At 36.5% G+C, this 26,162-nt stretch overlaps 1 protein-coding gene across 1 annotated transcript in view; it reads right to left on the reverse strand.

Moving 5' to 3' along the window:
- The window catches only part of ZNF804B (zinc finger protein 804B), a 526,762-nt gene that overhangs the window by 6,820 nt on the left and 493,780 nt on the right, over positions 1–26,162 (reverse strand). Inside the window, exon 4 of the mRNA XM_032305502.1 lies at positions 4,534–4,664. Within this exon, the coding sequence (XP_032161393.1) occupies positions 4,534–4,664 (131 nt within the window). The remainder of the gene's footprint in view (positions 1–4,533; positions 4,665–26,162) is intronic.

Consider the following 26,162-nt stretch of genomic DNA (forward strand, 5'->3'; position numbering starts at 1 on the left):
TTGTTTCACAAAGAGTTTTTCCATCAGTGACTTCACATTAAATAAGAAATGAAAGGGAACGATATGATAAGTCACTTCCAAAGTGACTTTTGCCTTTTCGTGTAACGGCTACTCGTTTATAATTTTTTGTTGCCTCAGTTTTAAAATCCCTCCTGTTTGCTTCCCTTTGAAACAGTGTGGCTAGTTCTTCCTCCATGACTGCTCACTATTCTGACCAATTATACCGAATGCATAATAAAGTAACCCACGTCCACATGCCATCTCCATAGCTTCAATTATTTAGAAATCTTTTCTTTTGCATTTTCCTCATCTAAATATTTTCTACATTTTATGCATGTATCTGTTTTATCTTTTAACAGCTTTGTAGACATTATTCATTCCGCTGAGTTTAAATTAGTAATTTAGTCAGAAAACTGGAAACAACAGTAGCATAAGAGATGAAAGTCTTTAGGTTAAAATTGTCTCTTTAATGTTCTGCCTTAAAACTACAAACAAGGCCTTCCTGGGGGGAGGACAACACAAATCACATCTTTTTTCTTTGACTTGGCTTTGATGTATGTCTGTTTGCCTTTTCCTAGTTTAGGTTCTTATTTATTTATTTTTTATTCAGTCATTTGTTACCTGAATATACAATACTAAAACGAGTGATATCTTTTCCATATGTAGCTTTGATTCTAATGGAGAAGTGTTCTGAGCCTTTCTCTAAGAAACTATTTCTTGTTGCCTTCAGTTATGACTATTTGGCCAATTAGTATAAAACTCTGGAAGAACATTCCTTTTGTCCACCAAATTCCATATACTTTGCTTCCTCATATTTACATGTTTAATATTATAGAAAAATACTTAGCCTCCTTTTATTCACTTTTGAAATGAATCCACTGGGGCAGTTGTATGATTTTGCAATTTTCCTTTTCACTTATGTATATATATTTATTATATTTCCAATCTATAATGTATTTTTATCACATTTGCTATTGAGGGTCTATTTTTATTACTATTTATTATTATTATTTTAATTATATTTATATATATTGATATAAATATCATTTACTATTGAGGATCTATTTTTATTATTTATTATTATTATTATTTTACTGTGTATATATACCTATACATATATGTATGTGTATGTATATATATATATATCAATATCACATTTTGCCAGACCATAGTTACAGATTGATTTCTTTGGGTTAATATTTGCTAGTACTGCTGGGTACTTTCAATTCAACTTCTTCAGTCCGGTTTTATTTTCTTCTGATTTCTCTGATTACTGCTTCTTCCCTGCTTAGCTTTTCATCCTGGAATTTACATGTTAAGTGTATTGGCTCTCCTGATATATCTGTTAGGTCTTATTATTTATCTCAGTACTTTAGTGTCTTTAGTGTATTTCTCTTGTTCAGAAAGAACTTCTTGCTTTTAATTTCTATTTTACCAGTTCAATATTTTACAATATCCAATCTATCACTTACTACGCCCATATGGATTTTAATTTACAATAGTTTCGGCCACCATTCATTCTTTAATACTTTCAGATTGTTCCCTCTTCATAAACTAATGGCTGTAGCTTTCAAATTACAGTGTTCCCTTGACTCTGGTGGAAAATAAATTTTTGAAAATTTCCAGTAACTGTTTGATAACGAAAACTTTCTTCTTACTCATCACATTAATCTTCTTTTTTTGGATCATTTTAAAAATGCTTTTTTAGAGAGGGGGTTTAGGCATATTCAGCATGAGGAATGGAAAGGAACACCCTAACATAGGGCACCTGTTGTGATGTGTACTGCGTGTTGCATGCAAGTTGCTAAATTCTACTCCTGAAACCAACACTATATACAATATGTTAACTAACTAGAATTTAAGTAAAAACTTCAAAAAAGAAAGGAAAGGAACACTCTGAGATAGCGTATGGCTTGTTAAATATTTCTTTCAAACATAAAGGGAAATAGATAGCACAGAGATTAATCACAGTTATTGGTCTTCTAAAGTGCCTGCAGTCTGGGGCTTAGAAGGATGAGGACCGGAGAGAGCCACAGCTCCGGATTTTGCCTCAGGGCCGAAGAGACACTTCAGATTAAGTTGCAGCTATACTTCTGCTAAGTTACCTTCTCTAGGAATGTCAGTTAGTCTGATAACATCAGCATGTAGCACAAATTATTTCAAAGGTCTGGTGTATGAATATTGTCATTCCACCTCTCATGATTCCATCATGACTCAGATATTTTACTATTTTTATATTACTGCTATTTTTCCCTTAATAATATTTTTGCTTATTATTGTGGCACTTCTGCATGTTTTCTTGCTTTGATTTATGTAAGCCTAAATGTTCTTTGCTGTATTGCTGTTTTATTTTACCGTTTATCTCTCTAATGTGTAAGCTTCTTTTATATTCTTTTAAATATTTTTAGTCCTCTTATTGTTTTTGTATTATATTTTGTTCTTCTTGTCCCTACTTCTTGTTCTCACTTTATAATCCAATCTACATTTATGATTATATTTTTACAAGTGTTAGCATTTTACCCTCATTATCAATCTTTTCTACCCACTAAGGTATGTGCTTTAAATTCTTTATCTCATTGCTTTCTACAGTTTAAATTCCCTTATCTTAAATCTGGTTTATTTTTATTACTTTGGAATAACCCCACTTTTCTATCTTTGTGGTTTTCAATTCTATTATTTTAGTAGAAGTTTATGCCTTTTAACATAACTAATGGTTTAATTTTTATAGTCATATTCTTATTTATGATTTTACTTCCTTTCCTAGAACTTCCTCTAGTTTCTTTCTATATTTTTTACATAATTGTTTTTAATTATAATTAAAAAATGACTATACAGGTACCCCTTCATTCTTATTAACTGATTGTCCATTCTAATAGCTCTCCCAAAATTCTAACTCTTGGCAACTAAATACATGCACAATTTAATTATCTTCTGTGCAAAAGTGTGCTTTCCCATATCCATACAACACAATTTCTTTAAATTATATAATATCCTAATGTCCTACATTATCCAGCTCTTATATAAGGAATTCCATTTTTTTCAGAGTCAATGGTCCTATAATTTTTGAATTTTGGAACAATGTCCATATCAATATGCACTCTACTTAAATTTATACATAGTAGAATTTCACAAACAGAATGACTCTCCACCCCCATATGATAACGAGGTTGGCTGAGGAACCAGGTTGTGTTGAATTACACAGATATGGCCAAAGTTGACAGCCCTTCATAAGCTCCATTACCTTTCTGCCATCATTTTTTCCATCAGTCTGATTTGAATATTCTTACTACTAGTAAATTCTCCTCCCTCCTCTATAGGATCATAGAAGAATTTTCTTGTTATCTGCATCATCCTACTTAGAAGCCTTTGTTATGAGAATAATGGACAGAGAAATGTTGTTCATTGTTGGCAGATAGAAAGCTCAGTACCATTGTGTGTCCTGTTTCTAGGATTATAGAGGACCTCGGAACATGCATTTTTATACTAACCTCACCTCTGGACACATATTTTTTCAAACGTTATTTTTTTTAAAACCAAATTTCTCACTGAATTTTTTCATGATCATCTTTTATGGATTTTGATAAGTTAATTAAATTATTCTAAGATAGCAGTACAAATATAAGAATATATTTAAGGATACTGTGTTTTTACTCATAAATTGATCCTTCAAATAAATATTTTCTTAGAATCAAATTTGAGCTCTAATATTTTATAGTACTCAATAATTCGAGTCATTCATTCTCAAATTTCTCACATATTGTTTTTCATTTCAAAAACAGCAGTTTACATTGTGGCACGGAGCTATAAATTTCACAATTCACTAGGCTGCTGTCAACTGCATTAATTACCTACATTAGGTGTTCAACATTATGATTCATAGGAACACAAATCACAACCAGCAAATTTAATTGAGTTCCAGGTAACAATTGCCTCACTTTGAAACATTCGGCAGTTCCAAGCTTCTGCAAAACAGCTATTTTTAAGCTACAAGAATGTATTAGTATAACGTGTGTTATAATTATCAATTTAAATGTCACGGTGTGGTACTTTCAACCACATTAATTACATCTTCTTTTGTCATCTGGACAATGGTGGTGCTATTTATTCCAAGTTCAGGTGTGTACAGGGAAATGTACACACAGGGAAATGAAGATTTCTTTCCTCCCCAAAAGATGCATTGTCCTTTATGTTTTTTAAAAATTATTATTATAAAACTTAAAATAATTACTAAAGAGCTATATGGGCCCATTTAAATCAACTGGACAATAAAGGCCACTACATTAGAATCATCCTTAGATCATTTCCTTAAAGTGCACATAAAATTAATAATATTGGGAAAGAAAAAAGTCAGATACCGAAAGAACTAACTCATGAGCCTTTAACTACTAGAACTATTTGTCCCCAAATATATCTTTTGATTAATTACAATTTGTTCACGTTGTAACAGTGAATCAAGCAAATTTATCTTCGACATTTTCCTGATGATTGAAGGGAGTTTTGAACCATCCCATCCTGGACACCTCTAATTCTTACCATTCAGACTGTTGTCTTAACTCGGCCAGCTGGTGAAGCCTTTTAAGTGCTTTTTCTTGTTTCTTCTCATCTTTCCATGACTTAGAAGCTACGTTTCGAGCAAATTCCCGTTGCTTTAATTCCTTCAGTCTCTATGGACAGAGAAGCAAAAAGAAAGTGTGCTATAAGTAATATACTTTTCTTTTACATCCATAAGCCTCCTTCTTCAACTTTGTCCTGGGTGCAGAGGTGACTTTCTGGATAGACAGAGTAAAAAAGTGCCTTTTCCATCGATGTTATTCTCTTCTCCAAGATAAATGTAGTTGTCAGCTTATTTATCAAAGCTTGTCACAATCACTACAGAAGTGTGCTGCCAAGCTGAACCCCAGTTCTTGTTGGAACCACCCTGGCTACCTATCTGCAGTCATTTATGTGCCTGTGAAAACGTAAGTCAAAAAATGTGTCATATGGGAACGCGTGAAGGGAGACGAGGTTATAGGGTGCACTTTTCTCTCCACATTGACCCCGGCCCCCTCACTTGCAAAACATACCTACTCTTTTTCATGAAAATTGATGCTATTAAATACACTTGGTGAAATGAGCTTGTTTCATTTAAGAGCATCTGTTAAATTGTGAAAGACTTAGTTCAAAGCTCTAAATAAGATTCTCAACTCCTTTTTTCCTGGTGGAGATATTTATCCAATGCAGATTTCTACATCCTATCCAGGAGGATAAAAATGGGTCAGGGATTTACACTCAAGATAGATGCTTGGCCTTGCTTGATTTAAATTAACCTACCACTTCTTTTAATTAATCTTTTCTCAAAAACAATTGGCTTACATGCAAATTGGACGTTGCTCATTACCTGTTTGGATTTCCACTTCCGAACTGGCCACTAAGCACACCTAATGAAATTGAACAAATTGAGAAACAGCCACAATCAAACGAGCCTCTTGAAGTTTGGCACTTAATCCTGAATTGAGAAGATATTTGAAGATTAGTCTCTCTTAACCCATGCAAAGTGATTTTAAACTGTCTGAAATCTATATCCATTTAATTTGTTTTCATTTTCTGAATCAGGTAGAGAAGATAGCTCCCAGGAACGGCAAAAATCACATACCTCTCCAGTGAGGCCCTAATGCGGGAATGGGCTATTGCCCACCCCTAAACCGAGAGCCCCAAACTTCAATGACCATCAGCTCTTTCCTAAGAGGGGACATGCTTATGAGAAAAGGTGATCAGATAACCACATCTGGGCTAAATAGCTGAAGAAGGAGGCAAGACCAACCTTTCAAAGAGAGGATATTTCCAAGCACAAAGAACAAGGGGTGCCTGGGTGGCATAGTCTGTTAAGCGTCTGACTCTTGGCTCCAGCTCAGGTCATGATCTCGGGTTGTGAGATCGAGCCCTGTGTTGGGCTCTGCTTGAGTTTCTCTTTCCCTCTGCCTACCCTTCCCAGCCCTCTAGCTCTCTCTCTCAAATAAATAAATAAATAAATAAATAAATAAATAAATATTTAAAAAACATAAAAGAGTTTCACAGAACTAGAAAGAGACACAGAGGGAACATTGGAGGCTTTTAAATAAGAGAGAATTACAAGAAATAAAAGAATGGCCCGTATGTAGAAAAAAACAAGGCAAAGTAAAACAAAACAAAACAAAAAACCATCGACAATTCTCTAGAGCTGATAAATAGCAGAGTGTCTAAGCCTTAAGAGACAGCCATGGTCAGAAGGGAGAAAGGCTTTTAAAATCTCCAATCCTATCTGCCCTCCTGCTCACTCTTCCTTAGTCTCCCTATACATAATAATCTAGTTGTTGTTGTTCTTGTTGTTTTAAGATTTTATTTATTTATTTATTTGTCAAAGAGAGAAAGAGAGAGAGCATGCACAAGCAGGCAGAGTGGCAGGCAGAGGCGGAGAGAGAAGCAGGCTCCCCGCCAAGCAAGGACCCCAATGAGGGACTCAATCCCAGGACCCTGGGATCATGACCAAAGGCAGTGGCTGAACCAACTGAGCCACCCAGGCATCCTAATAATCTGGTTTTTGAAGTGAAAGCTTACCGTATGAACAAAGATCTTCTGGAAATTGTTCTACACAATTTCAAAGCCCACATAAATACGTTATATTTATTTAATATTTGATATTACCCATATGTAAAACCTGAATAGCCTAGAAGAGGAAATGTATTCATTTGCTCACAACAACTGACACTTTATTGGAATCTTGTTTGAAGCTTCCAGGTATGACTCTATTTCTTTCACAAGCATCTCAGATACCCGGATGCACTGTCTCAGAGTTACAGAAATGATTGAGAATTCTGTCTTATTTACCCAACAACACATACTGTCAACTACTACTATATAATAGGGACATCAAATTGTCAAATCAATAATTTTCCCTTCAAGGAAGACAGACAAGTAAATAGATATTTTTATAAGATGGTATTGAGTTTTTCAATGGGGGTAGACACAAAATGCATTCGAAGCACAGAGGAAAAGTTAAGACAGACTGGAGAGGTGGAGATTTGTTGTGTTAAGGAAATCAGCAAAGTTAAACTGTGTTTAAGGAACACAGAAAACTGAAAGAGATTTTGTTTAAAGACATCTAGCCACAGATTTGGCTTAGCAAATGCTGGGTGCTCAAGGCTGCACAGAGAAAAACCTTAGAGATCTATGGAGGGAACCCCTCAAATTTTCAGCAGTCTGAATTGCAGTGAAAAGACTACTCAGAGCCCGGAAAAGGGCCACCTGAAAGAATTGATGGCCCCAGTGCCTAGCATTCATACAGGATCAGGAACAGCACTTGTTCTCACCAATGAAACTGGAAAAATTCATGGAACAGTGAGTTTAGAACTCAGAGAAATCTTGGGGCATCTGGGTAACTCAGTCAGTTAAACATCTGACCCTTGATCTCAGATCAGGGTTTGATCTCAAGGTCGTTGAGTACAAGCTCTGTGTTGAGCTTCATGCAGGGCATGAAGCCTATGTAAAAAAAAAAAAAAAAAAAAAATTCAGGAAGACCTTGCTTTAGTAGACAATAATTTGCTATGGATTTGGATTTGCCTGGCAAATCATAAAAGCAAGAAATCCAAGTACAAATCTGACTACAAGTAACTTAGTTGCATTTCAGAACCAAATTTAAAGAAATTTAAAGAAATTTAAAGCAAGAGCAAGGAGAATTTAATAACATCTAATAGACTATCAGGCATGCAAAGATTATCATGAAAGCACAGCCTAAGATGTGGAAAATAATCAGTTGAGAACAATAAAGAACTGACACATGTTAGAACTGGCAAAAGCATACATTAGGACATATAACTATATCCTGGGAGCTCAAAAATTAGATAAATTAGATAAAAGATGGTGATCAACTGGACGATTGCACAACCTGAGTCTCTGAAAAAGGGAGAGGGAACATTTGCAAATATAATGGGTGAAAGTTTTCCAAATTTCCTGAAAACTAAAACCCACAGATTGTCCTCAAAATCTCAAGCACAAGAAAACTATACCAACACTTGTTATTATCAAATTTTTATTTTTATTTTTATTTTTAAGGGTCATTTATTTATTGATTGATTTTTACTGTGTTATGTTAGTCACCATATAGTACATCATTAGTTTTTGGTGTAGTGTTCCATGACTCACTGTTTGCATATAACACTCAGTGCTCCAGGTAATGCATGCATTCCTTAATACCCTTCACCAGGCTCACCCATTCCCTGTCCCGCCCCTTCTAAATCAGTAAAAAAGTGGAATTTTTTTTAAACATCTAAAGAGAAATGACATATTCTTACACAGCACAAAGAGTAGGATGGCAAAAGAGTTCTTATTGGAAACAATACAAGTGAGAAAGCGGTGGAGCAACATATTTAAATTTTGCGTAGAAAATTAAAAATTTCTCAAAATAAAATTTTATACTTAGTGAAGATATCTTTTTTTAGAGATTTTATTTATTTTATTTTAGAGATAGAGAGAGAGCGTGAGCAGGGGCAGAGATATGAGTGAGAGAATTTCAAGAAGACTCTGTGCTGAGTAGGGAGCCCGATGCAGGGCTCAATCTCATGACCCTGAGATCATGACCTGAACTGAAACCAAAAGTCCGATGCTTAGCCAACTGAGTCACACAGATGCCCCCCAAACTATCTTTTTTTTTAAAAAGGAAGATGAAATAATAATATTTTAAGACAAGAAAAACTGGAAAAATTCAGGAACACAACCACAGAGTATGTTAAAGAATATCACTGGGCAAAAGGAAAATAATATCAGATAGAAATGCACATCTACACTAAAGAATAAATACCAGAAATAGTAACTACAGGATAAATAAGACATATGTATTAGAATTTGAATGTATTTAGACAATGTAGGCCAAAATAATAGCTATGTTTTAGGGAATTTATAACAAATTTATAATTAAAATGTTTGACGACAATAGCACAAAACCCAAGGGGAAGAAATAACAAATGTGTTGAAAGATCTTATTAAATACATGAAATGGTGGAATAACAATTGAAAGTAGACTGTGATCAATAAAGAAGTGCACAATATGCTCTATGGCAACCATTAGTATTAAGAAAACAATGTGTTTTAGCCAATAGGATAACACAGAAGATAAAAGGAAATCACTACATTTATTCAGTCCAAAAGAAGGCAGAAAGAAAGTAAAAAGGAAGGTAAAATAGATGGGAGAGTTTCAAAACAAATAGCAGGGTAACAACTAAAATCTAAATATATCGCTAATCAAATTAAATGTAAATGGTCTAAACACTGGAATTAAAAGTATCAGTTTGGATTAAAAAGTAAGCTCCAACTATATGTTGACTACAAAAACAAACTTTTAAAATACAGATACAATGGGTTAAAAGAATATAAAAAGATATATTATGTCAACAGCAGTGAAAGAAAGATGGGAGGGCTCAATTACTCAAAAGCAGAGTAGATTTTAGAGCAGATTTATTCCCGGGAATAAAAAAGGGTTATTTCATAATTATATGGGATAAATAAATCAGAATGGCAAAATAAGCCTAAATGTTTCTATACCCAATAACAAAGCTTCCAAATACACAAAGCAAGAATGGATAAAACTGCAAAGAGAAAAAGTTAAATCCACAATTACTTAGGAGTTTTCAGTGACCTTCCACCAAACAACAGAATGTTAATCTCAAATACCATACTTCTGGAAATGGTTACACCAAGGTGATCATGCCTGTTACAAAAGACCCTTCCAACAGCTGACTTGTCTAATGAAAAGAGAACTGGACAGATAAGGAAAACTTCCAAGGATCAAGGGGTCACATTTTGCCAATCGCATAGTTTAGCTTGGGTTTTCCTAAGTTTCTACTTCTCTTCTCCCATTCTAATAAAAACCCACTTATTGAAACAATGGCAGGTACTAGAATTGTCAGTAATCTTACTCAGTTTAAACAGAAAACAAACCAGTTGGGAATAAATACAATTTCTTTGAGGGTATATAGTGGATCGGTACTTATCGAGAACGGCACAAGACAAACATATTTCAGAGAAAAAAAGTTGCTACCTCACACATTTATAAAGAACAGCAGAAAGCTCAGCAATTGTTGCTTATCAGCAGGGACTCTGGGTGAACAGGTTAGAGCAGGTGAGTCTGAACTTCACTGGGATGGAGAGTAAGGAAGATAGAGAGTAGCACCCAACAATAGGGAGACAATAAAACAAAGTGTCTCATGTCCAGAGGTGTTGATGGTGGACAGCACAGTACAGGGGTTAAGAGAAAGATTCTGAAATCAGTCAGACCTGACTTTGTATCTTGTCTCTGTCACTCACTAGCTTTGAGTCTCTAAGAAAGTTACTCAGTCTTCACACACTCAAGTTTACACACTTGTAACATGGGAAACTATCACTATTTGCCATGGCGGTTCTTGGAATTATTATTTGAATTGGGAAAGGTAAAAGTTAGTATCAGTTTGGATACTAGCGCAGCACCTGATACATACAAATGCTCAATGAGTATGAACTATGATCACTTCTAGAGGTCAGGAATGGCCAGATTTTATGGATCTTTGTGAAGCAACATAAATGAAAGCCCTTGATTTACCTGGCAAAGGGGAGCTATCGAGAAAGAACACCTGATTGATATTTTTACTGAAAACAGAGTGTTTGAGTGGTTTTCATCTGGGTTTTACAAAACTGGTAGGTATAGTCTTTTCTACAGAAGACAGGAAAAGGAAGCATCTTCCTTACTCTTGTCTTGAACAATTTATGTTTCATTGAACAAGCAACATGCAATTTCTGTAAGTCCATGATCTTTGTTACAGAAGAAAATTATAAATTTTGGATTCAAGTATGAGTTGTTGGGAGACTTTTCTTTGACAGATCTTATTTGAAGTTTGCTCTTGGGTATTATTATCTAAAATGAATCTCAGTCAGGAAAGAGGGTAAAAGTATTTCCTAGAGGGAAATAGAGACAACTATTTCATGTCCTTGTATTTTGCAAAGGAATTTAAAAGCGAAATTGCAGAACAGATGGTCTTCCTGGTCCTGAAGAGAGGCTACCCGCCATGGTCCTTGCCCAGATCAAAAGCAATTTAATAAAAGACAGATGCAGGGGTCAAGTTGAAGAAAGTAAAGCAGTCCTCACGTATGTTCTCCAGTTTCACAAGGTATTTCACTTGTTCTGAACAAAAAGTAGCATAAGGCTTATGGAGATACATAAGTCTGCTAAAACAAACTTATGAAATATTTGGAATTTAATTTTTTTCTCAGCTTCACTTTAAAAGCACAAACTAAGCAATCTTTATTTCCCTACCTGCCAACATGAATGCTTGGCACATGCGTTGCAAGTGGAATTCAGCCGTGAATAAATAAATGAAGAGGCAAATTGATCAGGTCAGTGAATCTCTGTGTGCTTGGAATGGTAATATCCCCAATATTACTGCGTACCAGTCAGAACACGCATGTGAGCCTCTGCCCACGCTGGGAACCACTCTCCATTCACCTTCACTGGAGCAGAACGGCACGTGTAAAATAGATTTACTCATGTGTATCTACCTTTTTTCCTCTCTTAAATAGAATAATTCCTTCCATCCCTGCACTTTCATCTGTAGACCTCAGGGTACTTTGCTGGCATTCATGATATTCTTCACAGAGGAGCAAAACCCCAATGCAAAAGGTCAAAATTTATTAACCTCAGTTTAGAGATGAAGAATCAAACATAGAAAGCTAAACGGCATGATGCACACCAAAGCAGAGACCCAGCCAACAACTGTGACTTGAAAACAGAAAGTCTGATCCTCACGAAAGAAAGGAAAAGTTAGAAAAGTTTATGTAAAATTCTAGACATTTCTAATAGTTTCATTTTGTGAAACTTAAAAGTCTATCCAGTTCTTAGATATTGTTCATTGTTTGGAAATGTTTTTATCAAAATGATGTGGGAGACATTTATAGATAATTAAGAATAATCTAAAACAGGAGAGGGCATAATTTGAACAATAACATGATCAAGACATAAGAATTAAATTATACAAAAAGTCTTTATTATTTCTCAGAAGAATTCTACATGTTGAAATGGGACTTCCCTTATTTTTTGCTTTTTTGCGTGTGTTGTCTTTTTTTCTTTTCTTTCTTTTTTTTATTTTTGAAGATTCATTTATTTATTTGACAGACAGAGATCACAAGTAGGCAGAAAGGCAGGCAGAGAGAGAGGGGAAAGCAGGCTCCCCGCTGAACAGAGAGCCCGATGCAGGGCTCGATCCCAGGATTCTGGGATCATGACCTGAGCCGAAGGCAGATGCTTTAACCCACTGAGCCACCCAGGCGCTCCTGTGTGTTGTCTTTTATGTTATCTGGTAGCTATACAAACACAGACAGTGAAATGAACTAAAATATTTGAAGGTCTCAGACCGATCTTCTTAGAAGATGCAGTCTGGGCTACTCACCAGGATGAGTTCTCTGCTGTGTTCCAGAAAGAATCCCCTGGTATAATTTATTCTGCTGAGGACCAACAGAGCCACAAGCAAGCCAGGAATAGGGGAGAAGAAATGAACCTGGAACTGATACTCCACCCCCATTCATTTCTTCACAAATGCGAAGTTAAATACTTTCCAGCAACATCTGGAGGATTCTTCATATAGTTGCTGAACTAGAAATTGCTGGACTTTAAATATAATTGTTGATGGTCAGCCCACTGTGCTGTGAGAGACAGGACCTAGAGATTCCTTGTTGGGTCATTTCTGGTCTGTTTCACTGGCTAAGCCCAATATTTAGGTGAGATATGTCCAGGAAGGAAGACACTCCTTATAAATGTGAGTTTGGGGATGTTTGTAGATTCTAAAATAACCTAAAAATGTGGCTACAAAAGGACATTTCTTTGTAACCCCAATATCCTGAGGCACCTCTGTGGCTTAAGGAGGGGAATATACTTGGTATGTAAAGTATATGCCCCTGACAAGACACCGTGCCACCCCTTCCAACGCTCAGCATCCCCCGAGAAGTCCTCAAACAGCAAACAGACAGCTCTGGTGTTCCCGTTTCTTCTGAGAAGTTCTGTTCATCCTCAAGCTATTAGAGTCAGGATTCAAATCAATTGTGATACAAGGTGCAAACATTTATTGCATTTTTAACGGTAGGATTTATTTATTTTCTGTACCATGGCATAAAGTTTGTAGTGCTTTTGTGAACCACATTATATCAGGCAAGAATATAGCCAATAAGGTAGCAACATCAATACGTCCAGTGATTATTGTGAAATGATTAGTAGCATTGCAAAGGAAGTGCTTTGGTGATGAGTGAATGGATTGTTTTTCAAACAGATTTAGTAGTAAAATGCAAGGAACTTTTAATCCCCACCCTTCTCCGTGAACACATATTAGAAAAGAATTAACTTCCAGTAAGTGTCTAGTTATGGAGAAAGCCAGCATTTCTGGAATGAACAAATAAAAATTCATTAATTAAAGGTTATGACTAGTATAAACATCTGATTAGATTAATGCTTAGTTAGTAAGACCTGAAAAAATAATTTTGCATTCCAAAATGTAGATTAAGAAAATCCAAAAAAAAAAAAAGAAAATCCAGACACTTTTTCCTCATGCCACAGTGTCTCAAAACTGCAACTATTTCTATGGATAAAAAGTAGAGTGTCAGAATGCTTCAGAAATGTTTTTAATAGTCTAGTATGTCAATTATTTGTAATTGAATTATTTATATTTAATTATTTGTAAAATTTGTCTTTAAAAAGTGTTATTTATGCCATAAAAACGTTCAAATAAAGTTTACAAATCTCTGTGGTTGAGAAACACCTCCAAGTGTCAAAATGTAGAGTCAGAATGTTTCTCAGAGGATAACGCGTTGAAGTATCAAATAGATAAGGATATTTTGGGGATCCCTAGTCACACGTGGACCAGAATGAGGCCTTAAGGGAATTTTTAAAAAATTTTTTATTAACATATAGTGTATTATTAGCCCCAAGGGTACATGTCCACGAATCGCCAGGTTTACACACTTCACAACACTCACCATAGCACATACCTTCCCCAATGTCCATAACCCAACCACCCTCTCCCTACCCGCCTCCCCCCAGCAACCCTCAGTTTGTTTTGTGAGATTAAGAGTCTCTTATGGTTTGTCTCCCTCCCAATCCCATCTTGTTTCATTTATTCTTTTCCTACCACCTGAATCCCCCACATTGCATCTCCACTTCCTCATAGCAGGGAGATCCTATGATAGTTGTCTTTCTCCGACTGACTTATTTCACTAAGCATAATACCCTCTAGTTCCATCCACATTGTCGCAAATGGCAAGATTTCATTTCTTTTGGTGGCTGCATGGTATATATATATATATATATATATATATATATATATATATATAATATATATATATATATGTCACATTTTCTTCATCTATTCATCTGTTGATGGACATCTAGGTTCTTTCCATAGTTTGGCTATTGTGGACATTGCTGCTATAAACATACGGGTGCATATTCCCTTTCAGATCCCTACATTTGTATCTTTAGGGTAAATACCCAGTAGTACAATTGCTGGGTCTTAAGGTAGCTCTATTTCCAACTTTTTGAGGAACCTCCATGCTGTTTTCCAGAGTGGTTGCACCAGCTTGCATTCCCACCAACGGTGTGGGAGGGTTCCCCTTTCTCCGCATCCTCGCCAGCATCTGCATTTCCTGACTTGTTGATTTTAGCCATTCTGACTGGTGTGAGGTGGTATCTCAATGTGGTTTTGATTTGCATTTCCTTAAGGGAATATTTTATCTGTTTATTTCTGAAGACCAAGAGAATTAAACACATTCTTTCTGGGAAAGTTTCAGGAAATAATTTATTTGCACTGAGCCCTAAAAGTCTAAAAAGGAAATCTTAGGAGAATCTCATGGCAAATCTCTCTCTTCCTGCAGACTGTGTGGTTGCTGTCACGATGCCATCTTTATTTAGCAGATTGTTATCTGCTCTGCAACAGTATTTCCCAGCTAGGTGCCTCCTTCATGGTTACCTGTTCCCCATTCAGATCCTAAGGAAAACCTGACCCACTGCCCTCTGACCCTGCCATCCTACTGCTTCTCCAAGAGCAACTCCTTATATTGTGGCATCTTGTACAACCTCACATTATATTGATTTTCAAAAGCTCTTTCAATTTCTACTGCATCCTCCTACTCTTTCATACCTAAGTTTGGGGTCAGTGACACCTGCTGCAGAATTAGTTAATTCTGAACATACCTGCTAATGAAGACTGTCTTAGGACAGGGAAAGTGTTTTCGAGAACTCTTCAATTTCCTAATCGAATGCTATTTTGAAATAGAACTGTCTTTGAGAAGACACTATTAAAACAGAGACAGAAACAGAAATGAGACATTGATGAAATTAGACTCTGGTGCAAAATTGAATTTTGGAGCATGTTACACAATAAATAGAGATGATATTTTGAAGGTAAAGATAACAGGGTTCAGTTGGGCTGTGTGTGTCAGACATTTGGCTGAAGTGGCTTTATAAGGTTAATTTTACTCTCATTCAAGAATCTATACTCAAGCATTTAGCACAGTCCTTACACTTTCTCTAGAAAGGCCACACCTCAATTTCCTTTCAGCTTGGAGTTCCCTCCAACCAAGACATATGGCTCTACCATCCCAGCTGTAATATACTCGAGAAATGTCAGACATGAAAACATCAAAAACATTCCAGGTAGGAAAAAAGAAGAGCGAAGGGCAAAAGCTGACTCCGTACATTTTTTTAAGTCCGATAAACAACAGCTTTTTGGAAGCTGCTCTGAGTAGACTTCCCTTGTTTATCATTTTGCTAGAAGAAAGCCACATGCTGTTAGCATTTATGTCAGGAATATGGCAAATCCTGGTTTTCAGCGAGGCAAACGGGCACCCCCTCGAATCAGCCCAGGCTCCGTTAGCAAGGAGAGAGCGTGGAAGGGAAAATGACTAGGTAAACACAGCGTCCCTTCTACTAAATTTGCTAAATGTTGGCACAAGGCATGGCCACAGTGAGTTTTCAGCTAAGGGCACTGCTTCTTTTCAGATATAAAATTCATCTCTACATGCTCTAAGCCACTGGGCTGAAAAACAGGATACGGAGAAGTTTCCAGACCATTTTACTCTCCATTCTCATGAAAGCCTAAATTTAAAGGCATCAATTCTCTTAAAAGATTTGAAATTGATTTACCACTTTAGTGTATTGAGTTAGAAGCAGAGGTCAGCAGGCTAAGACCCCTGGGTCAAACCTGGCTCGGCTCTCTGCCTATTCCTATAAATAAAGTGATATTGAAATGCAGCCATTCCCCTCTGTTTACATCTTGTCTCTGGCTAATTTCATGCTAAAATGGCAGAGTTAAGTTTTTGCAACAGAGACCAGATGATTTGCAAGGTCAAAACCATTTGCTGGGGGTGCCTGGGTGGCTCAATGGGTTAAGCCGCTGCCTTCGGCTCAGGTCATGATCTCAGGGTCCTGGGATCGAGCCCCGCATCGGGCTCTCTGCTCAGCAGGGAGCCTGCTTCCCTCTCTCTCTCTCTCTCTGCCTGCCTCTCTGCCTACTTGTGATCTCTCTCTGTCAAATAAATAAATAATATATTTAAAACAAACAAACAAACAAAAAACAACAACAAAAAAAACCATTTGCTGTGTGACCGTTTCCAGAAAGTTTGCCAACCCCTGTGAGAGAAACTACCCTCTTCCTGTTCAAGATGAAGAAGGTGGTTCGTTCCATATTTACACACCACATGGGATGTTCTCACAGAGAGAAACAATGAGATCCAGGGAAAACAGGAAAACAGGTACTACTGGGAGAAAAACAAATGGTATTTGGAGGAAAATACCAGTTTTATTTAATGGACAATAATAAACATACAACACTGAATGCAAAGCTACCACTGGTTCCGGGATAACTTCGAGCATTCCGATGAAGATATTGACTTAGCTTTAACATTCCCAGTTTCCTGTAGGAAGTCTCACTGAATAGAGCCTAACTTTGTTAACAAATCAAGTCCTGAATATTCTCACTGACTAGGATCCCGCAGAGCTATTAAATGCACAGCTAATTTTCTGAACTCAACAGATTGAGTAATTTTTTTTTTATTTCAAGTGTTTCCCTGATAGAACTCCCAGAAAACATTAGGCAGATAAGAGATTCGTGGTCTTTCCTACACTTTGCCTATCTTTGCATGGAGGTACTGCTGAGGAAAGAAATGAAGAAAATGTGGATAGTCCCGTCAAGAGTGTTTGGATTTTCCAAGAATAAAGAGCATCATATTTAAATAACACTGAAAAGACTCCCTGGTTCTAGGGCAGGGGAGTTTTGTAAGCGAAACTGAGAAGTAGTCTTTTAAAATTCTTTTATCCTGTTCCTGTTTTTCAAAAGTATAATGCCACTTATTAAGTGCATTGTGGGAAACTCACCGTAAATGCTGCATTGCTAACTGCAGAAGGCTTGGGAAACTAAGGAAGGTCTTAGCTGAGTATGTACTTAAGAAAAAAAAAGATTTTAGGCAAGACTGTGGAAGCATCTCCTTTGATGTGACTCTCGATTTCTTTATCTTCTTAAATAAAGTGTTCATTTATTTTTGGAGTACAACTTATCTTAAAACTTATCATTTCCTAGACTATAAAAAACAAGTATTTCTTTATTTTCACAATGATCAGTGACTCTTTGATAAGCAAATACTCTGACTAGAAATGTATTACTTTTAGAGATTTTATTTATTTACTGAGAGAGAGCGCACAAGGGTAGGGGAGGCAGAGGTCGGGGGAGGGAAAGGCAGAGGGAGAGGGAGAAGCAGACACACCGCTAACTCGGGGGCTCAGTCCTCCAGAGCCTAAGGTGGATTCTTAGACTGAGCCACCTAGGCGCCCCAGAAATGTAGTATTTTTAAAATTGAAATTATTTGAACAAAACTTGATCAACATCCATAGTTGCTACCACTGAAAAAAAGCATATCAGATGTTCTTTCTATTAGTGATTGCAAATGTTCTTGAAAAATACTCCACAGGAATGTATTATTACCACTAAGATCAAAATTATACTTTAATTTGAAGTGACAAGACACTTCACAAACTTCCAAAACACTGCAAGAGTTGCATTGTTTACAAATTGGCTACTCTCTGATATTTTAGTAAAGTATGACATTTAAGCAGAGCATAAGCATAAGTGCATTTAGGAAAATTTATAATAGTTGTGTAAAATTTGGCCAGGGTTCAACTGACTTAAAATTTGATGAATGTTATTCATGATTTCCAAAATATTACTACAACAGAGGAAATTTTTAGTTGTGTCAATGCTTTTTGTAGGACTGTAGGCATTATTCATTTTGTATTTTAAATCTTCAACTATATTTATTACACAAAACTTTGAGGTTGAATGTAGGCACACTAAGAAAGGCGGCTTAGATATACTTTGACTTTTAAAAGGAAAATAATCTCATCATAAAGAAATGTAATGTAACCATCAAAGAGACCACAGTTTTTCAATTATCAAACTAATGAAGTCATAAGGTTTTATAATATCTGGTAGCATTGGGTATGTGCGAAAACAAACACATCATCCGTTCACTCTCGGTGTGAGTTACAGACTGAAGCGATCCCTTTGGAAAGTAATTTGGCAATAGCGATTGCATTTCTACATGTACCATACTCCTGACTCAGCAATTCTCCCTAGAAATGCATCCCTCAGATATAATTACATATTTGAACAAAGGCTGTTTCTTGTAATATTGATGGAAGTATGCTTAGAAAAAAAGAAAGAAGCTGTATAATTCTTAAGTTCTTGTTCCTAACCACTACTCAAATCACCTGTGGTAGCTTCCTTTTGGGAATGATACACAGTTTTAACCATGTCTGTATGCAAGATTATTTTCTATTCTTTTTTATGGAAGTCTTTTCCTTATACTTGATCCTAAAATGAGTCAAATTAAAGTTTTAAAAGAAGTTAAAAAAAAAAAAAAGAGAAGTCTACCATATTACTTTTCTGTTGCCTTAAGAAATATTTGAGTATAGAAAAGAATTCATCCAATTCAGGGCCTAAAGAATCCGTGGCCTTGAATTCTACTTTCTTAAGACCAGAGTCAAATGATATCACAGTCTTTATTCTCGAGAAGCTTTTAACTTCTCTATAAAATAAAATAAAGCATCAGTTGAGATGAGGGTGTTTCAAGGAATTAAAAATTAAAATTTTCAACAGTGAGTGAAAGTAAAGTGGAAATAAGAATTGGGCAGAATAAGAGCAGGGAGAGAGACGGTAAGGTCAAGGGTAGGATTTTGGCCTTGGTCAAAATATCATGGGGTTCTTTCTATTCTCTTCCTTTGAAGTGTCTAACTGGCTGTTACATTCAGATCTCTAAAAAATATCACAAAGATACTATTTTAATGGAATAAAATATTTAATGTGATTATGCAATTAACTGACATATGTTATTCAGGTGAAAACCATCCACTTGACATCTGAATCAGTTGTTGATTGGGGACAAATTTTGCCTGGAGATGAACTCCGTTTGCATCATTCAGCTTTCAACAGCTATTTAATGATGCTGTTTCTTTAACCCTTGTTTCATTTAACCTAGTTTTAATTGAATTCCCTAAGCCTTATTAAACATAGTAATTTAAAATTTGGACAAAAATATTATTAAATTTACGAGAAGTGGTAATTTTAGAAGGCCTAAATTTTCCTAAACAAAGCCATCTAACCATTAGTTGTTCTACAAAGTACTAGAATAACAGAGAGATCACTAAAAAGCACACATTGTTATTGAGTACAAATAAATAGGTATGAAACCATGAATGCATAAATTTCACAGGAGCCTTCAAATAAATGCAAGTGGGCTAAAAAATAGCTCCCTTCAAAAATTAATACCATAAATAAAAAATGTGAATATATCAAATACTCTGCTGAAGACTGAAGCCTTATCAGCAAAGCCTTCATTTCCTTTGAGTTTAGATAATATTTATGTTTATCAAACTTATTATCATGTTGAAAAATTGAAAACAATCCAGAAGTGCAAGTATAGAAAATTGGTCAAATAAGTTATGATACCAACCATTGACAGAACACATGCCACCAAAAACATGTATGCTGAGGGAGAACACTTTAATTACCCTGGAAACGTAGATTGTGACAGATCGACCGTTTACTCAAATCAACATTCTGCTCCCTTCCTTCCTTGCTAACATTATTTTAAAAATTTTTGGAGGTATTACATAGAAATTTTTCTTTCTTTTTTATTTGAGAGAGAGACCAGAGCTTAAGAGAGAGAACATGAGCTGGGGGGAAGGGCAGAGGGAGAAGGAGAAGCTGACTCCCCACTGAGCAGGGAGCCCAATGCAGGGGCTCGATCTCAGGACCTTGGGATCTCGACCTGAGCTGAAGGCAGATGTTTAACTGACTGAGTCACCCAGACACCCCTGCAATTTCTTGACCTCAATTTCTCGATTCTGGTATTTCCATGATCATAAATTAACTCCTACGATTTGGCCATAAGAAACTCATAAAAGACTCACTTACCATGTTCAAATCAAGTTGCCTAGTGGCCGCTATATTCTTCCTTGCAGTGTTTTAATATATTAATAATATTATTGTTGCTTATTATTATATTATTATTTAATTATTAATAACATTATTTTAATATATTAAAGCAGGGCTGACATCAAAGTACTATGTATAAGACTCAGTTAAAAGTACAAGGGCTTTAAAAAAAAGCACAAATACTTTATGGATATTAATTCCTTTTATTGGCACAACAAATCTGTGCTGTAAATGTTGTTATTATCATGCCCATTTCACAGATGAGGTAAAGACAGCTAGAGGCAGACCAGTTTAGAGTGTGGCTTGAACCAGCCAAACTGACTCGTAATGCAAATCTCTCTTGCAAACCAATGAGGGAAATTCTTTCTAGGGGAAAATAGGTTCTTCTTTTTTGAATTTTTTTTTTTAAAGATTTTATTTATTTATCAGAGAGAGAGGGAGAGAGAGCCAGCACAGGCAGACAGAATGGCAGGCAGAGGCAGAGGGAGAAGCAGGCTCCCTGCTGAGCAAGGAGCCCGATGTGGGACGATGTGGGACGCTGGGATCATGACCTGAGCTGAAGGCAGCTGCTCAACCAACTGAGCCACCCAGGCGTCCCCTCTTTTGAATTTTTAATTCTGCCTTTCTTTTCAGAACTTTTTTCTCCTTTCCCTTCAGATGTAGGAACATGAGATCTAGGCAGGATGCAGACCATGTCTTTTGCCGAATGCTATTCTGCAAGTCAGTGGCCAATAAGGACTTGGACTTAGACTGGAGATCTATGCTTTAGAAACCGATCAGCTGCCGAGTCTCTGGGGTGGACACTTTAATGCATCCCCACAGCTGAGTTTTCGAAGGTGGCAGCTTTTGCTGAAATACAGTCATTATAATCTAGTAAGAAACAAGTTTGAGGGCAATGACTTTAAAGACACTGAACTTCAGTTCCTCTTTAGAATTTTTAGCTAACAAACATTCTTTTATGTCCACACACGTGCGCACGCACACACTCACACTCCAAAACATACCACCCTGTACTTTAATTCTTACCATAATTATGTTTGTGATATAGAAGACAAAAATTTTACAGCACAGGTTGCACAAAAAGGAAGATTTTATTCAGAACTATTGCAACAGGGAAGAGAAGCTGAACACAAGCCCACTGAAACAAAAGGGAGGAGGATTTGTCGTGGCTGGGGTAAGGTCATGGAGAAGACCCACAGGACATACCACGAGGTCTCTCCGTGTCATTAGGCCATCTGTGTCTGCTAATTATCCCTTGATATTCGGTTCCTACCCTCCCACAGAGACTGGGAGATAGGAGCTCTAGGCCCTTCAGTAAATACATTCCAAAGGTATGCTCCCATGGCCTGAGAGAGACATTTTGGATTGTGGAAGATTTACATTTCTAAGTGACAAAGAAGAAATTTTCTAAAGTAAGAGCTCTAAGAAAAGGAAAGTCAGGGCCCTATGGTCAGGAAAAACCAGTCTAAAGTTTAATCAAGCTGAGGAGAACCTGAAGGCCATCTTGGTCAGGAGAGAGTTTGGAAAATGCATGTAGGAAGAATTAAGGCTATGTATTACCCTTATTTCTTAATAGAGCTGTCTATTAATATTTTGGTGTTTGCCCTTTCAGGGATTATGCATTGCTTATTTATAAACATAAATTCTGTCATAAATGCAATTTTATATCTTTCCCACCCAATTCTTAGGAGAGCCGTGGCAAAAGGGAACCCAGGTGAAAATCTGTCTATAATGATTGCAACAAAACAGCAACAATACACCCACATGCATAATGAGATTTTTCACATGCCAGGCATTATGGTAGTAAATTCAGTACTTAAATAATCTGATTTAGTTTTCCCAAAAAGCTTTTAAGTACTATTCATACCCATATCCTACCTTTTTACATGAGGAAATTGAGTCTAAGAGATGCTGAGTAACTTGCTCAGAATTATGACTAATGATCAGTTTTACAGAACTTATTTAGTTTTATAGGATTTAGCTACCTCATTCCTAACCCCTAGCTGGTAACATCTATTCTCTATTTTCTCTGATAGATTTTTTTATCTACCTTGCAACTTTTCATTAACTCTTTCTTAGGATCATGACATTGCCATCTTCACAGGACTGGGACTTTTCAATTATATTTCAGAAGTTTTATTTTCCTACTCCACATAAACCATAGGTTATAAAACATACATCCATGAAAGTTTTGAAATATTCATTTGGGATTTAGCATCTGAAATTTAGAATGTTTCTGTGCCAGCAACATGGAAGCATCTGCTTTCTCCGTGGTTAATAAACAAGACCTCTGGAATACAAATCAGCTTCAGAAGAATTATTATTTACCAGAGTAAGATTACGATCCAGGTAGTATCCTTGTTATTTTTCCCACATGCATGTGACTTACTGTAAGAAAAACCAATTACGCTCTTTACCATAGTCCAGTTTAGTGATTCCCAACTCAGCTATACTGCGATCCAGGGGGCCTTAAGAGAAAGCTCTCGATGCTACCACATTTCTCAGAGGAAATGAGTTTGAATTCACTTTTAAATAAGTCTGATCCAGCACTGACAGCAATATGGTGTGAAATGCAAGATTATCAAGAAGTGGTAAAAATAACTGAGCACTATCTGGGTTGTTACTGCTATACCGTGTGAGGCAATGAACAAGGTGCTTTGGATGAGACAAGATGAAAATATAGCACACAGCAAAGAGCATGCAGAGGGAAAGGAGATCTGCACATGGTCTTCGGCAGGAATGGTTTATTTAGCAGCAAGGGAAGCTACTAAAACTAGGGATGATTTCTTGGAAAGGCACAGGGTATCTTACTCACAGACCTGGCAAGACGTGTAGGTAAGCTGAATTATGGACTGACAACATCAACAAGAAAGCAATGAGAAAGATGATTTTTATCTGTCAGTAAAGAATTGCATCCCTTCTGTGGGCACGCAAAGGACATTCTTCTGTCACTGTCCAGCATGCCTTTCTCTATTTCAGGTTGTATTAGACCTGAGAATGGCCCATCTCAACTGGCTCTACCAGTAGCCTGGTACTCTGTACTCGGACTCTGATTTCTAAGTCACAGAAGGCAAGAATGTACCTAAAAGAATGGGGGCCAAAGGTTCATCCAAATCCAATTACCTGTGACAGAGTGGGTGAGAGCTTTGGCTTAACTCTCATTTAGCAGGAGTTGCAGGTACAAACAATGTTATAAAAAAGGACATAAGCAAGTTCCCTAAGAATTGCATGTAAGGCAGAGGAGAAAATGTTCAGCACAGGAAATTACTGTGCGTTTGGTACATACACAATCTTAACAGACAACGCAGTTTGCTAAGAAGTATTCAAGAGACATAGATGCACTGTTCAGATAGTGAAAATGTAAAAGATTATTTGTGGTCATTTATATGTATACGTATATGTATGCATGTATATATATACACACATATATGTACAATTGTAACACATGACATCATATTCTGATAGTACAAACTGAGGTCATGAGTTTTTCAGATAGAGTTATAATATTTGAAGTGAGGGTTAATAAATGTATTGATACCTGTCATTAATTTAGTATCTAATTTATGTGAAACTCTGTTATGAAATACATTCATGTATTATATAATTTCATTTTTAGAGCAACACTATATTTCCCCATCCTAGAGGAAGAGCAATTAGCTCTTAAAGAAGATAAGAATTTTTGGAGATCACACATCTATTAAGTAATAGAGGCAAGATTATAGTATAACCCATGTTTCTTAAACAAATTCTCTTAATCACTATGCATTACCGTCACTGCAAGCCCTGATGATGGTAGGATGTTTTTGGAGAGATGGTATCCTAAAAATGTCATTTGGAAGACTACAAGAGCAAAGGAAAGAGGATGGTAAAATTCTGGAGTACTCAAGGAACACAGAGGATCTATTTTTAGCTGAAACATGAAATGTATAAAAAGAAAGAAACTAATCCTGGAAGATAAATCTGGTCCTGAGCATGATGGGTAATGAAAAACATGTTAGACAGCAGAAAAAATTAATTGAAATATTCTTGAGGAAAGTGTGTTTCCCCTAAAGTGTGAATAGGGTGGGTCAGGAGGAGAAAATAACGAGTCATGAGATCTGATGAAATTATTGTACTATCCTGTCAAAATCATCTACTACTGTCCACTTTGTTTAGTTGATGGAAATAATAAGCATCTTCCAGACATTCAGGAATGAATGAACTAGGTAGCCAAGAGATCAGCTAAACTAATAAGGTGAAAAACTGTCAAAATAAGTGAGCAGAAAGCTTAGGGTATCTATTACTGTTTCTTTTCTTTCAGTTATTTCAGAAAAAAAGAAAAAAAATACAGAAAAATACCATTCTCTGAAATTCTCTGCCTAAATGCCAGGCAATTTTTCTCAACTCCCTATCCATCACCAAGTCCTATTTGACTTCACTCCTAAATTATAGCCTATGTTAATAGCTTTTTTTGTCTCCAATACTTCCCCTTAACCCAGCCATCATCATATCCTCCCTGGATACCATAATAACTTTCTAGCTAGTCTCACAACTGCCAATTTCACCCCCTCTTATGTCTCTGGTTCACAAAGCAAACAGAGCAATCAGTTCAAAAAAATCTTTTAGATTAAGCCTCCTACCTTATTAAATTTCTCAGCAGTTTACAAGTGATCTCAGACTAAAATCCAAAATCACTGGACAGGTCTGTGATACTGTGATATAGTGATTTATAAGAAATACACATTTGATATTCATCCATAGTTTCTGGCTCATAGCTCCCAAAACTTTTGGAGTTTCCTAAGTGTTGAGAGCAGTAAAGATCTCTTTTGTTATGTAAAGGAAGTTACTTTTGGGCTTCACCTACGGATGGGGGCTGGTTGCCAGGAAAACTAAACACAAGATTGGAAGGTTGGAACTTTCAGACCCACCCACCTGACTTCTGGGGAGGGGAGAGGGACTGGAGATAGAATCAGTTACCAATGGTTAATTATTTAATCAATCATGCCTATGTAATGAAGCCTCCATAAAACCCCAAGAGAACAGGGTTCGAGAAAATTCTGAGTTGGTGAACATAAAGAGCTAAGGGAAAATGACACAGGAGGGAGCATGCAAGCTCTGCTCCCTTTCCCCATATGTTGCCCTATCTGCTCCTGAGTTATATCCCTTTTTTTAAAGGTTTATTTTATTTTTAATTTTAGAGAGGGAGGGAGAGAGAGAGAGATCAGGAGCAGGAGGGGTAGAGGGAGAGGGAGAGAATCCCAAGCAGACTCGCACTTAGCACAGAGCTTGATGTGGGACTGAATCCCATGACCCTGAGATAATGACCTGAGCCAAAATCAAGAGTCAGATGCCCTACTGACTGAGCCACCCAGACTCCCCCTGAGTTCTATCCTTTTATAATAAACTAGTTTTCTAGTAAGTTTCTGAGTTCTGTGAGCTACTCTAGCAAAGAAGTTATGGAAACTTTGATTTGTAGTCAGCTGGTCAGAAGAACAGGTAACAATATGGATTTGGGGTTAATGTCTAAAGTCTAAGGAAGGGGTCATGGGAAATTCCAATGTGTAGCTAGTTAGAAGTGTTTGTGGGGAGAGTCTTGTAGAACTGAACCCTTAACCTGAGATATCTGAGAGATACCACCTCCGGATAGATAGTGTCAGAATGGACGTGAAATGT

The sequence above is a fragment of the Mustela erminea genome, chromosome 11 (genome assembly GCF_009829155.1).
Source record: "Mustela erminea isolate mMusErm1 chromosome 11, mMusErm1.Pri, whole genome shotgun sequence".
NCBI classification, from domain to species: Eukaryota; Metazoa; Chordata; class Mammalia; order Carnivora; family Mustelidae; genus Mustela; species Mustela erminea.